The 15,618-nt window shown below is 43.5% G+C and overlaps 1 protein-coding gene across 1 annotated transcript in view; it reads right to left on the reverse strand.

Annotated features, from left to right (window-relative positions):
• Positions 1-13,763: 13,763 nt before the first annotated feature.
• LOC120997557 overlaps positions 13,764-15,618 on the reverse strand; it is a 47,675-nt gene continuing 45,820 nt past the window's right edge. The window contains exon 9 of the mRNA XM_040427651.1: positions 13,764-14,633. Within this exon, the coding sequence (XP_040283585.1) occupies positions 14,602-14,633 (32 nt within the window). The 3' untranslated portion in view covers positions 13,764-14,601. The remainder of the gene's footprint in view (positions 14,634-15,618) is intronic.

The following is a 15,618-nucleotide window of genomic DNA, read 5'->3' on the forward strand; positions in this document are numbered from 1 at the left end:
TAATATGTAAATTAGGCCTCTACCAGCAAGAAGGGCGGCTACTTGCTGGTAGCAGCTGCAGAAAACTGCCCCCTCGTCGTGTTGATTGACAGGGCCAGCCGGGATCTCCTCCTACGGCCAGCCCTGTCGGCATTTTAAAAATCGCGCGCCTGTGTTCATTCGGCGCAGGCGCTCTGAGATGAGGAGGCTCGCCTCCTCAGAACTCCCTCAGTGCGCCTGCGCCGATGACGTCTTCTATTTCGGTGATGTCATCGGCGCAGGCGCACTGAGGGAGTTCTGAGGAGGCTCGCCTCCTCATCTCAGAGCGCCTGCGCAGAATGAACACAGGCGCGCGATTTTTAAAATGCCGACTTTAGTGGGGTGACAGAAGCCCTTTAAAAGGTCATTTTTCTCTGCAACGATACCACGAACAGACATAAGACAGGTATCATTTTAATTACGGTAGGTACCTGAAACCGAACCTGCTCTGTACAGTACTAGAACAAAGTTTTATGCGAATCGACTTCGGATGTTTCATCCGAAGTCGATTCGCTCATCCCTAATGGTGGTCTTGTTGGAAGGTGGACCTATGGCCCAGAGCACTCTGGATCAGGTTTTCATTTAGGATATCTCTGTACTTTGCATTCAGCTTTCCCTTAAAGGGAACCTGTCACCGGGTTTTTGTGTATAGAGCACATCCGCAATATCCAGTCCAAATAGCTCTGTGTGCTACATATGCAAATTAACATAAAAGAGTCATATCTTACTTGTGTGACCAGAGAAGAGTCATATTTTCAAGCTCTGACTCAGCTCAGGTTAATTTGCATATGTATCAAATCGGGGTTTTTTACACAATAAAAGCACACAGAGCTATGGGGACTGGGTATTGCGGATGTGCAAAAATTGCCCCAGAGAGGGGTGTCATTATATTAAAACATAACTTTTAATGTTATCTTACAAATAAAAAATTATGTGACCCACTGTGATACACAAACAAACATATAGTAGAGGACCTAGAATGGTAGCCTAAATGCTGGTAGAATAAACAAACCTGCTCCACCTAGTGAAAGATGTGAGCAGATTTTGTTGTTGTTTCCCCCAATCATAGGGGATCTACTACACATAGGATTACTATATCCTCCTGACCGTATAGTATAGGACTACCCCTCCTTTGCAATATCGCACCCCATCATCTAGGGGCAGCAGATGCAAGCTTAAGTGCTTGATCCAGTGTTTTAGCCGCAGGCTACACACCTGCGGTTTGTCTCAGTCTTTTTCCACTTTTGTACCTACTCCCCTGAAAAGTCGACACGGACAGAAACGTGCCACGTCGGGAGGTCATCGGAATTGCTTTCACTGGCTATTTTATGAGACTTAGGGATCAGGTCCAAGGTAGGGACAGGTATCCGGACGGGGTCGCCCCTTTCGCGGCTGGTGCTCTGTATAGATAGGCAGAAGAAAAATAGCCCCCTCCCCAATTGGTAGGGTTTCTACTATACAGATTCCAAGTAAGATTGCGACTTCCCATGCGGTTTACATTCAATGTTTCCTGGCTGATCCCAGTGTCTACAAGGGTCTGGTAAGACTGCTCACATCTTTCACTAGGTGGAGCAGGTTTGTTTATTCTACCAGCATTTAGGGTACCATTCTAGGTCCTCTACTATGTTTGTGTATCACAGTGGGTCACATAATTTTTTATTTGTAAGATAACATTAAAAGTTATGTTTTAATATAATTACACTCCCCCCTCTGGGGCCATTTTTGCCTAATTTATATTGGAGTGCTTTTAAAACCTAAACAGATTTAGAGCTTTTGTTCATCTTCTGTATTGTGGATGTGCTAGCGGCCATCTAGCAACCCATGTCCTCAGCTCTATACCCAAAATCCCGGTGACGGGTTCCCTTTAACCACTTGCCGCAACTGTAACGCCGAAAGGCGTCATCGCGGCGGCTCCCCCAGGCTACGCTAACGCTGATTGGCGTCATCTCGCGTGAGCCGAGATTTCCTGTGAACGCGCGCACACAGGAACGGAAGGTAAGAGAGTGGATCTCCAGCCTGCCAGCGGCGATCGTTCGCTGGCAGGCTGGAGATGTGTTTTTTTTAATCCCTGAAAGGTATATCAGACGCTGTTTTGATAACAGCGTCTAATATACCTGCTACCTGGTCCTCTGGTGGTCCCCTTTGTTTGGATCGACCACCAGAGGACACAGGTAGCTGCTCAGTAATATGTTGCACCACTACACTACACCCCCCCCCTGTCACTTATTAACCCCTTATTCACCCTTGATCACCCCATATAGACTCCCTGATCACCCCCCTGTCATTGATTACCCCCCTGTAAAGCTCTATTCAGACGTCCGCATGATTTTTACGGATCCACTGATAGATGGATCGGATCCGCAAAATGCATACGGACGTCTGAATGGAGCCTTACAGGGGCGTGATCAATGACTGTGGTGATCACCCCATATAGACTCCCTGATCACCCCCCTGTCATTGATTACCCCCCTGTCATTGATCACCCCCCTGTAAAGCTCCATTCAGACGTCGGCATGATTTTTACGGATCCACTGATAGATGGATCGGATCCGCAAAACGCATATGGACGTCTGAATGGAGCCTTACAGGGGCGTGATCAATGACTGTGGTGATCACCCCATATAGACTCCCTGATCACCCCCCTGTCATTGATTACCCCCCTGTCATTGATCACCCCCCTGTAAAGCTCCATTCAGACGTCCGCATGATTTTTACGGATCCACTGATAGATGGATCGGATCCGCAAAACACATACAGGCGTCTCCCTGGAGCCTTCCAGGGGGGGGTGATCACCCCATATAGACTCCCTGATCACCCCCCCTGTCATTGATCACCCCCCCTGTCATTGATCACCCCCCCTGTCAGGCTGCATTCAGATGTCCGTATGATTTTTACGGATACATGGATCGGATCCGCAAAACACATACGGACATCTGAATGGAGCCTTATAGGGGGGTGATCAATGACAGGGGGGTGATCACCCTATATAGACTCCCTGATCACCCCCCTGTAAGGCTCCATTCAGACATTTTTTTGGCCCAAGTTAGCGGAATTATATATTTTTTTTCTTACAAAGTCTCATATTCCACTAACTTGTGTCAAAAAATAAAATCTCACATGAACTCACCATACCCCTCACGGAATCCAAATGCGTAAAATTTTTTAGAGATTTATATTCCAGACTTCTTCTCACGCTTTAGGGCCCCTAGAATGCCAGGGCAGTATAAATACCCCACATGTGACCCCATTTCGGAAAGAAGACACCCCAAGGTATTCCGTGAGGGGCATATTGAGTCCATGAACGATTGAAATTTTTGTCCCAAGTTAGCGGAAAGGGAGACTTTGTGAGAAAAAAATAAATAAAATCAATTTCCGCTAACTTGTGCCAAAAAGAAAAAATTTCTATTAACTCGCCATGCCCCTCATTGAATACCTTGGGGTGTCTTCTTTCCAAAATGGGGTCACATGTGGGGTATTTCTACTGCCCTGGCATTCTAGGGGCCCTAAAGCGTGAAAAGAAGTCTGGGATCCAAATGTCTAAAAATGCCCTCATAAAAGGAATGTGGGCCCCTTTGCGCATCTAGGCTGCAAAAAAGTGTCACACCTCTGGTATCGCCGTACTCAGGAGAAGTTGGGCAATGTGTTTTGGGGTGTCATTTTACATATACCCATGCTGGGTGAGATAAATATCTTGGTCAAATGCCAACTTTGTATAAAAAAAAATGGGAAAAGTTGTCTTTTGCTGAGATATTTCTCTCACCCAGCATGAGTATATGTAAAAAGACACCCCAAAACACATTGCCCAACTTCTCCTGAATACGGCGATACCACATGTGTGACACTTTTTTGCAGCCTAGGTGGGAAAAGGGGCCCACATTCCAAAGAGCACCTTTAGGATTTCACAGGTCATTTACCTACTTACCACACATTAGGGCCCCTGGAAAATGCCAGGGCAGTATAACTACCCCACAAGTGACCCCATTTTGGAAAGAAGACACCCCAAGGTATTCCGTGAGGGGCATGGCGAGTTCCTAGAATTTTTATATTTTTTGTCACAAGTTAGCGGAAAATGATGACTTTTTATTTTTATTTTTTTCCTTACAAAGTCTCATTCCACTAACTTGTGACAAAAAATAAAAACTTCCATGAACTCACTATGCCCATCACGAAATACCTGGGGGTGTCTTCTTTCCAAAATGGGGTCACTTGTGGGGTAGTTATAGTGCCCTGGCATTCTAGGGGCCCAAATGTGTGGTAAGAAGTTTGAAATCAAAATGTGTAAAAAATGACCAGTGAAATCCGAAAGGTGCTCTTTGGAATATGGGCCCCTTTGCCCACCTAGGCTGCAAAAAAGTGTCACACATCTGGTATCTCCGTACTCAGGAGAAGTTGGGGGAATGTGTTTTGGGGTGTCATTTTACATATACCCATGCTGGGTGAGAGAAATATCTTTGCAAAAGACAACTTTTCCCATTTTTTTTATACAAAGTTGGCATTTGACCAAGATATTTATCTCACCCAGCATGGGTATATGTAAAATGACACCCCAAAACACATTCCCCAACTTCTCCTGAGTACGGCGATACCACATGTGTGGCACTTTTTTGCAGCCTAGGTGGGCAAAGGGGCCCATATTCCAAAGAGCACCTTTCGGATTCCACTGGTCATTTTTTACAGAATTTGATTTCAAACTCCTTACCACACATTAGGGCCCCTAGAATGCCAGGGCAGTATAACTACCCCACAAGTGACCCCATTTTGGAAAGAAGACACCCCAAGGTATTCGCTGATGGGCATAGTGAGTTCATGGAAGTTTTTATTTTTTGTCACAAGTTAGTGGAATATGAGACTGTAAGAAAAAAAAAATCAAAAAAAAAATCATCATTTTCCGCTAACTTGTGACAAAAAATAAAAAGTTCTATGAACTCACTATGCCCATCAGCGAATACCTTAGGGTGTCTACTTTCCGAAATGGGGTCATTTGTGGGGTGTTTGTACTGTCTGGGCATTGTAGAACCTCAGGAAACATGACAGGTGCTCAGAAAGTCAGAGCTGCTTCAAAAAGCGGAAATTCACATTTTTGTACCATAGTTTGTAAATGCTATAACTTTTACCCAAACTTTTTTTTTTTATCAAAGACATGTAGAACAATAAATTTAGAGAAAAATTTATATAAGGATGTCGGTTTTTTTTGCAAAATTTTGCAACTGAAAGTGAAAAATGTCATTTTTTTGCAAAAAAAAATCGTTAAATTTCGATTAATAACAAAAATAGTAAAAATGGCAGCAGCAATGAAATACCACCAAATGAAAGCTCTATTAGTGAGACGAAAAGGAGGTAAAATTCATTTGGGTGGTAAGTTGCATGACCAAGCAATAAACCGCTAAAGTTGTGGAGTGCCAATTTGTAAAAAAGGGCCTGGTCTTTAGGGGGGTATAAACCTGTGGTCCTTAAGTGGTTAACTCTAACTAGTTTCATTGAAAAAACACCCCCACAGCATGATGCTGCCACCACCATGCTTCACTGTAGGGATGCTAATGGGCAGGTGATGAGCAATGTCCAAAGAAGTCTAAAAAGCTTGATCTTTGTTTCATTGGACCACAGAATTATGTTTCTCAGTCTGAGAGTCATTTATGTGCTCTTTTGCAAACTCCAGGAAGGCTTTTGTGTGTCTTTTACGGAGGAGAGGCTTCTTTCTGGTCACTCTGCCATAAAGCCTATATTGGCAGAATGCTGCAGTGATGGTTGACCTTCTATAGGTTTCTCCTATCTGCACACAGGATCTTTGGAGCTCAGCCAGAGTGACCATTGGGTTCTTGGTAACCCCTCCTCCCCCATTACTTTAGTTTGTTGGGGCAGCTAGCTCTAGGAAGAGTTCTGGTTGTTCCAAACTTCTTTCATTTATGAATTATGGAGGCCCCTGTGCTCTTGGGAACTTTCAGTGCAGCTGAACATTTATTTGTATCCTTCTCAAGATCTGTGCCTCCAGACAATCCAGTCTCTGAGCTCTACATGCAGTTCTCATCCTCCCCATGGCTCTGTTTTTGCTCTGATATATATTGTCAGCTGTAAAACCTTATATAGACAGGGGTGTATCTTTCCAAATCATATCCTATCAACTGAATTTCCCGTAGGTGGACTCCAATCAAGGTGTGGAAACTTCTCAAAGATGATTAAGAGAAATGGGAGGCCCCCAGAGCTAAATGTGAAGGATCATGAAGAGTCCATGTGAAATTTTTGTTTTTCTTTTTTGAAAAATCTCTGAAATTATGTTTTCACTTTCTTATTATGTGGTATTGAGACCAGACTAATGGAGGAAAACTTGATTTTTTATTTTTATTTTACCTCAAGGTCGCAACATAAAATGTGAAAAAGGTTGAAGACTTTCCAAACGCACGATATGTATAGAGCTCCTATGCAGGCTTGTATATCTTCATGATTACAGGCTACTAACAAACCATGTGTAATTTGGTCTGTAACTAGGGATGAGCGAACTTCATGTTTTAAAGTTCCGGTTTGGGTCTAGCCTGAATTCAGTTATGGATTACGTTACCACGGAACATAACTGAATTCTGACGGAATGCACCACGGAAGCCTTTAAGAGGCATTCCGACATAATAGAAGTCTACGGGCAGCATAACGGATCCGTCTGGTTTCCGTTATACATGTCCGTCCATGCCCAACAACTGATCAACAAGGATTCCCAAAAATGTATCAATTAGATACTGATGATAAGTTAGCAATATTCAAAGACTTACGGTACTTTCACACAATTTAATAGAGAATGGTGTAATTAGCTAATTTCTAAATCACTTCATTAAAAAAAAAATCTGCCTGCATCCACCCTACCTGCTGTGGAGTTAGGCCACTAGTCATCTCACCTCCATCTAATTTGCAATCCACTGCTTGTTAGGTTAGATCAGTGATGGCTAAACTCCGGCACACCAGCTGTGGTGAAACTACGACTCCCAGCATGCTCCATTCATTTGTATGGAGTTCTGAGAACAGCCAAGCAAGGGGGCATCTTGGGAGTTGTAGTTTTACCACAGCTGGAGTGTCGTAGGTTAGTCATCACAGGGCTAGGTCAATCTCAAGACAGTTTGCAGGAATTGGGGGGTGGCCAGAGATAACAGAGCTCCTGATAACGGGGGACATTACAGAGATGTACTGACCGGTAAGGAAGTGAATAAAGTACTTGGGCTTACATATAAACTATCTGTTTAGGTGGTGCAGTCTCTCTGGCCCTTCTGTCTAACTCTTACCCTTCCCCCCTCCATAGATTTTTAAATGACCTGTGTAAGGCTAGAATCACATATATGGTAAGAGGTCCAGCAGGCTGTTTCGGCAAAGAATAGCCTGCCGGAGCTCTCTGAATCCAGCATTGCTGAACGGTACCGCAATGCCCACTGGCCCTTATTAATTCTAATAGGGTCCGGCGGAGATCCGGCAAATATGCAGTAATATATCTCTTAGGCCTCTTGCACACAAACGTATTTTCTTTCCGTGTCCGTTCAGTTTTTTTTGCGGATCGTTTTAATGAGTCCACAAAAAAAAACGGAAGTTACATCCATTCCGTTTCCGTATGTCCATTCCGCTAAAATATAGAACATGTCCTATTCTTGTGCGCATTACGGACAAGAATAGTACTGTTCTATTAGGGGCCAGCTGTTCCGTTCCGCAGAATGCACACGGATGTCATCCGTATTTTTTGCGGACCGCAAAATACACAGTCATGTGGAAGAGGCCTTACTGCTCATGTGAAACTAGCCTAATCTAAAACGTATGTGAGCTGTTCCATCTTGAGATGAATTCAGGAGAAACTTCAGAGAGAAATGTGTTAAGCAAGTGGGGTGGGGGGCAGCTGATATAAGTGAAAAATATCTAGTTCTCCTGTTAAGATATATTAGAGTATGAAAAATTTGTGACCATTTAAATCTTGGAAAAACAAACAAAACATTTTTTTTTTTTTTAAATAACTGGGATGGATACAGACAGACAATGTAACTCCTGCAATACACCAGAAATTTTATTAGAAACATACAGATTGTATAAAAATGTCTGCATATATATCCCAATACATCATACATCCATTGACCACAGTTCAGGCGTTACATTTCTGTTAAAGCTTTGGCAAGTAACAAAGTCTGTGTAAGGACAATAGTAAACGTAAAGCACAAAGATTACTAATACAAACGAGTGCAAATAAGAAAAATGGAGAAGCCAGGGCAGCCAATCAGATTCAAACTACTTTAAAGTGACAGATTTATAATTAATCTGATTGGTTGCCAACAGTAACTGTATAAGGCCCTACGAAGCAACACTGTTGTGGATAAAAAGCACCTCGACTGGCATGTGGGCACGGTTTGCAAACTGATTGTTAATGGTTGTGCGGTTCATGTGCCTGTTCTATAGGACATAGAATTACACATAATTTAAAAAGATATGGACATCTTTTGGAGCAATTTTTTATTACTGCATTCCACTTATTTTGGGCTACAAATCATTTTTTCAATTGGTCTTTATTAAAAATTTCCAACAGTTTTTCTTTTAAAGCTTTCCATTTCAGAGCTTTTGGAGGCTAGCAGGCTGCTCCAGAATGAATCCGTCAAGGAGCTGCTCTGATGGCTGGGTCTGTAACCCTTATCTGTAATTTCCTAAGATCACAAACACACAATATAGCCAACATCAGTCTGATAATAATGTAGCTTAAATTAGTGTTTATGAGCTGTCAGGAGTTCAGAGAGATGACTGCAGATCCAACCAGCAGAGTAGTTCTCTGACCGATTCAGTGTGAAGCAGATAGCCTGAAACTGAAAGCTGTACATTTGTACAAGACAAACTGTTGAACATTTTTAATGAAGAGGTATTAAAAAAAGGTGATTTTTAGCCCAAAATGAGTAGAATGCAGAAATAATAAATGCCTCCAAATGTGTTCATAGCCTTTAAAGTGTGTGTACACAAAATAAGGTCCTGGAGGAGTAGAGGTGTACTTTAGGGGCTGTCGAATCAGTTCTGCCAGACTCCTGAGGTACCAGTTTGCCCAGTTATGCAGCAGCACATCCCTCTTGCCATCCTGCTACCTTAGAAGAGCTGTAATGGTGGCCATATTGTTTTTCACCCAGTTTTCCTAGTTATGACTGAATATTTAACAACCCTGAAGAAAAAGACAAATTGAAGGGGTATTGCGGAAACAACAAGTTATTCTCCATTCAGACAATAAAAAGATAGAGTCTCTGAAAAATATACTAGTCTCCTCTAGCGCTGCAAATCCAAAGACAATGTGGGAAAAGTCTATTACTTGACGAAAATGTATAGAAAAAGACTGCGCTGCAAGAGGAAAATCTTCTCTATGTATAAAGTTCGTTTTTTGAATCTTCAACTAGTAGGATCACATGCCACCTCACGGTCCAACATTAGTGTGCAAACCTGTAGATGATGAGAAAACGCACTATGGTGTAGCAGGTTCCAAGCATCTAACGCTCCATGTGAACAGGTTATACTCACAGGATTTTTTATTGCCATAATAAATAAAAAAGAGGTTGAGTGGATGTTTCGTATGGGCACCATTCAACCACAAGGGCTTAATATTGAATGTGACATTAATAATTGCTTATTTTAATATATTCGCCTTTAGCTGTCCGGTTCGGTTCCAGTCCTTTTTATTGTATTAGTTTTACTCTGTGTGTATGATTTGTTTTAACCTGTATTTTTGGAAGAGCCTATGATGTGATCCAGGGGAGGTTCCCTGTCTATTTAAAACACAGTGGTATGCAATTACCAATCAAGCCCCACATCGATGTTAGCTGTAATCCAGGATCTGAGCTGTCTATAATAGATTTTACATACGCACCTGACAAGTGAAGCCCTGTGAGTATAATCTGTTTGCAGGCAGACCAAGTGTTGTGACATACTACGCTATAGTCCTCTCTTTTAGCAGAGTTCTACCTTGATACCATCGAGATTTCTACACGCCTTCACTTACCAGGAATCCTGTGAGTATAACCTGTTCACATGGAGCGTTAGATGCTTGGAACCTGCTACACCATAGTGCGTTTTCTCATCATCTACAGGTTTGCACACTAATGTTGGACCGTGAGGTGGCATGTGATCCTACTAGTTGAAGATTCAAAAAACGAACTTTATACATAGAGAAGATTTTCCTCTTGCAGCGCAGTCTTTTTCTAAGTTATTCTCCATGTTAGATTGGTAGGGGGGTGTTCCCTGTTTGAACATCAGTCATGTGCATGACCATGGCTCCATTCAATCCAGATACATGAGGCCCCCATTCTCGTGTTTGGTGAAGGGTCTGTTACCGAAATACTCCTTTCAGGATTTATACTTCGTATAAGGAGGGCTTGTCGCTCTCCTGACATGTATGCTTTAGGAAATGCATGCATTTAACATTAAAACAACTATTCTGGAGCATCATTTCTAAGAACGCTGCATTGTGTTATTCCCCTTGGAAGTGTGAGAACAAACTGACAACTAGGGGTTTACCATTCTGCTTGTCCGTAGCACTGTCCCTCAGAGTCCAATGCGGTCAGCACTGACTGAACACCATCAGACTGTCTGAGGACACACCACATTTAAAGCAGGAATGGTAACGCCCACACACTTCCAAGTGGAATTTTAGAGGAACAGCAAGACAAGATTCTCCAGAATTATTTTAGTTGGCATTCAAGTACTTTGGAAGAGATGAGAATATGAAATCATAAAATGGTGAGACTTTGTTAAAGCGCACAACACACCTCCACACAGTAAGGACGGCCATGTCTGCTTACTCAGCCTGCATGAAACAACCTGACCATGAGCACAGCGGCCAGTGGATTAATGGCTGCTTTCCCACTGAATTGTGTCTTACAAATGTCCGCCCCTTCTGTGTGAAGTGTATTTAATGCAGTTTAGTCTATCCTAATAAATAGAAAGAACGCGTATAAAATCCACAGCTAATAGATTAGTGACTGTGTGCTATTCACTATATGGTAAAATAAAATATGCCCCTCATAAGCTATGAAGCAGAGGCTGTGCTACGGACCTACGGAGTGTATCCAGAAATACTACACCGATATACAATCTATGGTTCTTCAGCCCTTGATTTGGTCCCATTACACCTACTAGTGAGCAAATGTATGAACACCAGGCTACATCTGAGGCGCTCCAGCTACAAGTTCAGGTTCTTTACCAAAGGAAAATGACTGGAGGACCTAATTCTAAAAGTGTTGTGAACTGATCGGTGGCTGCTTCCCCTCGACAAAGAGCTGATCATTGAGGCCTGTTGCTGGGACTCCCGGGCACCAGCAGGGGAAAACAGCCACTTGGCCTTCACTAAAATCTATTACTTTAAAAAATATACACTGCTCAAAAAAATAAAGGGAACACTTAAACAACACAATGTAACTCCAAGTCAATCACACTTCTGTGAAATCAAACTGTCCACTTAGGAAGCAACACTGAGTGACAATCAATTTCACATGCTGTTGTGCAAATGGGATAGACAACAGGTGGAAATTATAGGAAATTAGCAAGACACCCCCAATAAAGGAGTGGTTCTGCAGGTGGTGACCACAGACCACTTCTCAGTTCCTATGCTCCCTGGCTGATGTTTTGGTCAGTTTTGAATGCTGGCGGTGCTTTCACTCTAGTGGTAGCATGAGACAGAGTCTACAACCCACACAAGTGGCTCAGGTAGTGCAGCTTATCTAGGATGGCACATCAATGCGAGCTGTGGCAAGAAGGTTTGCTGTGTCTGTCAGTGTAGTGTCCAGAGCATGAAGGCGCTACCAGGAGACGGGCCAGTACATCAGGAGACGTGGAGGAGGCCGTAGGAGGGCAACAACCCAGCAGCAGGACCGCTACCTCCGCCTTTGTGCAAGGAGGAACACTGCCAGAGCCCTGCAAAATGACCTACAGCAGGCCACAAATGTACATGTGTCTGCTCAAACGGTCAGAAACAGACTCCATGAGGGTGATATGAGGGCCCGACGTCCACAGGTGGGGGTTGTGCTTACAGCCCAACACCGTGCAGGACGTTTGGCATTTGCCAGAGAACACCAAGATTGGCAAATTCGCCACTGGTGCCCTGTGCTCTTCACAGATGAAAGCAGGTTCACACTGAGCACATGTGACAGACGTGACAGAGTCTTGAAACGCCGTGGAGAACGTTCTGCTGTCTGCAACATCCTCCAGCATGACCGGTTTGGCATTGGGTCAGTAATGGTGTGGGGTGGCATTTCTTTGGAGGGCCGCACAGCCCTCCATGTGCTCACCAGAGGTAGCCTGACTGCCATTAGGTACCGAGATGAGCTCTTCAGACACCTTGTGAGACCATATGCTGGTGCGGTTGGCCCTGGGTTCCTCCTAATGCAAGACAATGCTAGACCTCATGTGGCTGAAGTGTGTCAGCAGTTCCTGCAAGACGAAGGCACTGATGCTATGGACTGGCCCGCCCTTTCCCCAGACCTGAATCCAATTGAGCACATCTGGGACATCATGTCCCGCTCTATCCACCAACGTCACGTTGCACCACAAACTGTCCAGGAGTTGGCAGATGCTTTAGTCAGGGTCTGGGAGGAGATCCCTCAGGAGACCGTCCGCCACCTCATCAGGAGCAGGCACAGGCGTTGTAGGGAGGTCATACAGGCAAGTGGAGGCCACACACACTACTGATCCTCATTTTGACTTGTTTTAAGGACATTACATCAAAGTTGGATCAGCCTGTAGTGTGTTTTTCCACTTTAATTTTGAGTGTGACTCCAAATCCAGACCTCCATGGGTTGAAAAATTTGATTTCCATTTTAAATTTTTGTGTGATTTTGTTGTCAGCACATTCAACTATGTAAAGAACAAAGTATTTCAGAAGAATATTTAATTCAGATCTAGGATGTGTTATTTTTGCGTTCCCTTTATTTTTTTGAGCAGTGTATATATATCTTCTTAAAGGGGTTCTCCGGGAATTAAGAAAATTTTAATTCTTAAATATTACTTTATAATAAATATATTCCCTAATACCTTTCATTAGTTATAATGGCTTGTTTTGTCTCAGAAGCAAGCATTAGAAGAAATAAAATAGCCACCGTCCTATTGGTACACACTAAACCTGTCCTAATTACACAGCAGGACAAGTTACTTCACAACACTGAGCTAAAGAGCTGCCTCTTTCTCCTCTCTGCTCTGCTTGTCAGAAATTATGGTCCTGAATATAGAGAAGATCTTCAGCTGAATCTCTGTAGGAATGGATTTCATGAGAAGACATGAAGTACAGAGAGGATGTGGGGATAATGAGCAGCAGCAGCACTGGTATGCAGTCTCCATTACCACAGTCCCACAGTCTGTCCTGTCCATCCTCTCTGTACTTCATGTCTCCTGATGAACTCCATTCCCACAGAGATTCTGCTGAAGATCATATGTAATTAGACTCATAAACCCTGACAAGTAGAGCAGAGAGGAGGCTGAGGCAGCTCTTTAGCTCAGTGGTGTGAAGTAACTTTTCCTGCTGTGTGATTAGGACAGGTTTTGTGTGTAATAATAGGATGGAGGCCATTTTATTTCTCCTAATGATTGCTCCCTAGACAAAAAGAGCCATTATAACTAATGAAAGGTATTTGGGAATATATTTATAATAAAGAGGTATTCCCATCTGAGACAATGGGGGCATATCGCTAGGAAATGCCCCCATTGTCTGATAGGTGGGGGTCTGCCTGATAACTGCAGCCTTATAGATTAGGGTTGCTAGGCAGTGCGTCCCTGGCAACCAGTCTATCCCAGATTACCCGGGTCTTTCAAGGAGCGGAGGTTTTGGCAAAAATTAAACCATTAGGATGCTCGTGAAGATGGCTTATAGCTGCTTTGTGGTTACAAACTTGCCGATCTAAACTATTTGACCCTGAGAGGTATTAAAGACATTGGAGTTAAACGTATATCGAATGTGCAAGCTATACAGTGGAAATGAGCAGAGACTTGGTGGTGACAACATTAAAGGGCCTGACTCAAATTCCCTTTTCTCACCTGCATCCTCTCAATGAAAATCTCAAGACAGCCCTCCATGGGTGAGTAACACATATATATATGCAAGTAACAGAACAGACCACGTTCTATATTTTCCATCACACGACATAAATTTAGCCCATCCTGCATCCTGGAAGATGGACCGACACCACAGTGGCACAGCGACGTCCCCCAGAATGCACTTCAGTGGAGAGCATTACCATTATATGGGCTGAGCTACAGTAAGCGGATGTGACCAGTAGCAGTTCTGTAAGTACACGGAGGATTAAGTATGTGCTATGTTACATAAAAGTATACATGTGGAGAGAAGAAACTGCAAAATAAAGTTCAGCTACACTTTAAGGACAGAAATAAAATCCATGGCACGGCTCGGTGAGATCCAGTACGACAAGTGCAGAAAGTGGCCGCAGCAGTGGACAGAAGAATACTCAAGGGTCTGGAGAGAAAAGCCGAAATCTTCCCTTTTACAGATGGCTCTGAAGAGCACAGCGACGCTACACTTTACCTCCCATCTCCATAATTGATAGGATTACAACAGCCCATCCTAAGAAAGTCTTCCTATATCATCTTTCAGTGCTTCTAGGAATCAATCCTTCCATAGGAAGAAAACACTGTAAAGGGTAAAAAACAAACACGTGACTACAACTGCACTGGTCAGCAGAAGAACTTAGGGCCATTGATGGCTAACCTCCGTCACTCCAGCTGTGGTGAAACTACAACTCCCAGCATGCTCCATTGATTTCTATGGGGTTCTGAGAACAGTCAAGAAAGTGTGCATCTTGGGAATTGTAGTTTTACCACAGCTGGAGTGCCGGAGGTTAGCCATCACAGGCTTAGGCCATATTCACACATCAGTGATTCACGGACAGCACACGTACCCATCCATTTTAATGCGTATTCACACATCCATGTTTTAGAATCGTCCGTGGTTTTAACATGGAAGGATGCTCTATTTGTGTCCATGTTTAGGGATCCCTCACACCCATTATATAGTCTATAAGTCCATGAAAAACAAACGCCATCCGTGTTTCACGGATCATTTATAGGAGATGCTCGGAAAATTATTTTCAGCTGTGCAGTGCCAGTGGAACGGGTGACACACGGAAAGCAAAAAACGGACATACGGACCAAACCCTGATTCTTCACAGATGAATCCCTGACCCTCTGATCACTGATTTCCTCACGGACGGGTGACTAAGGCCTTAGGCTGGGTTCACATGGGCGTGACGGATTGGCTCAGGATGCGTTCAGTGAAACTCGCACTATTTTGCAAGCAAGTTCAGTCAGTTTTCTCTGCGATTGCGTTTAGTTTTCTCCGCGCGGGTGCAATGCGTTTTGATGCGTTTTTCGCGCGCGTGATAAAAAACTGAAGGTTTACAAACAACATCTCTTAGCAACCATCAGTGAAAAACGCATCGCACCCGCACTTGCTTGCGGATACAATGCGTTTTTCACGCAGCTTCATTCACTTCTATGGGGCCTGTCCTGCGTTACAAACGCAGAATATAGAACATGCTGCGATTTTAAAGCATTGCAGAAGTGATGCGTGAAAAAAAACGCTCATGTACACAGACCCATTGGAATGAATGCTGCCGG

Source organism: Bufo bufo, chromosome 1 (genome assembly GCF_905171765.1).
Source record: "Bufo bufo chromosome 1, aBufBuf1.1, whole genome shotgun sequence".
Lineage (NCBI taxonomy): Eukaryota > Metazoa > Chordata > Amphibia > Anura > Bufonidae > Bufo > Bufo bufo.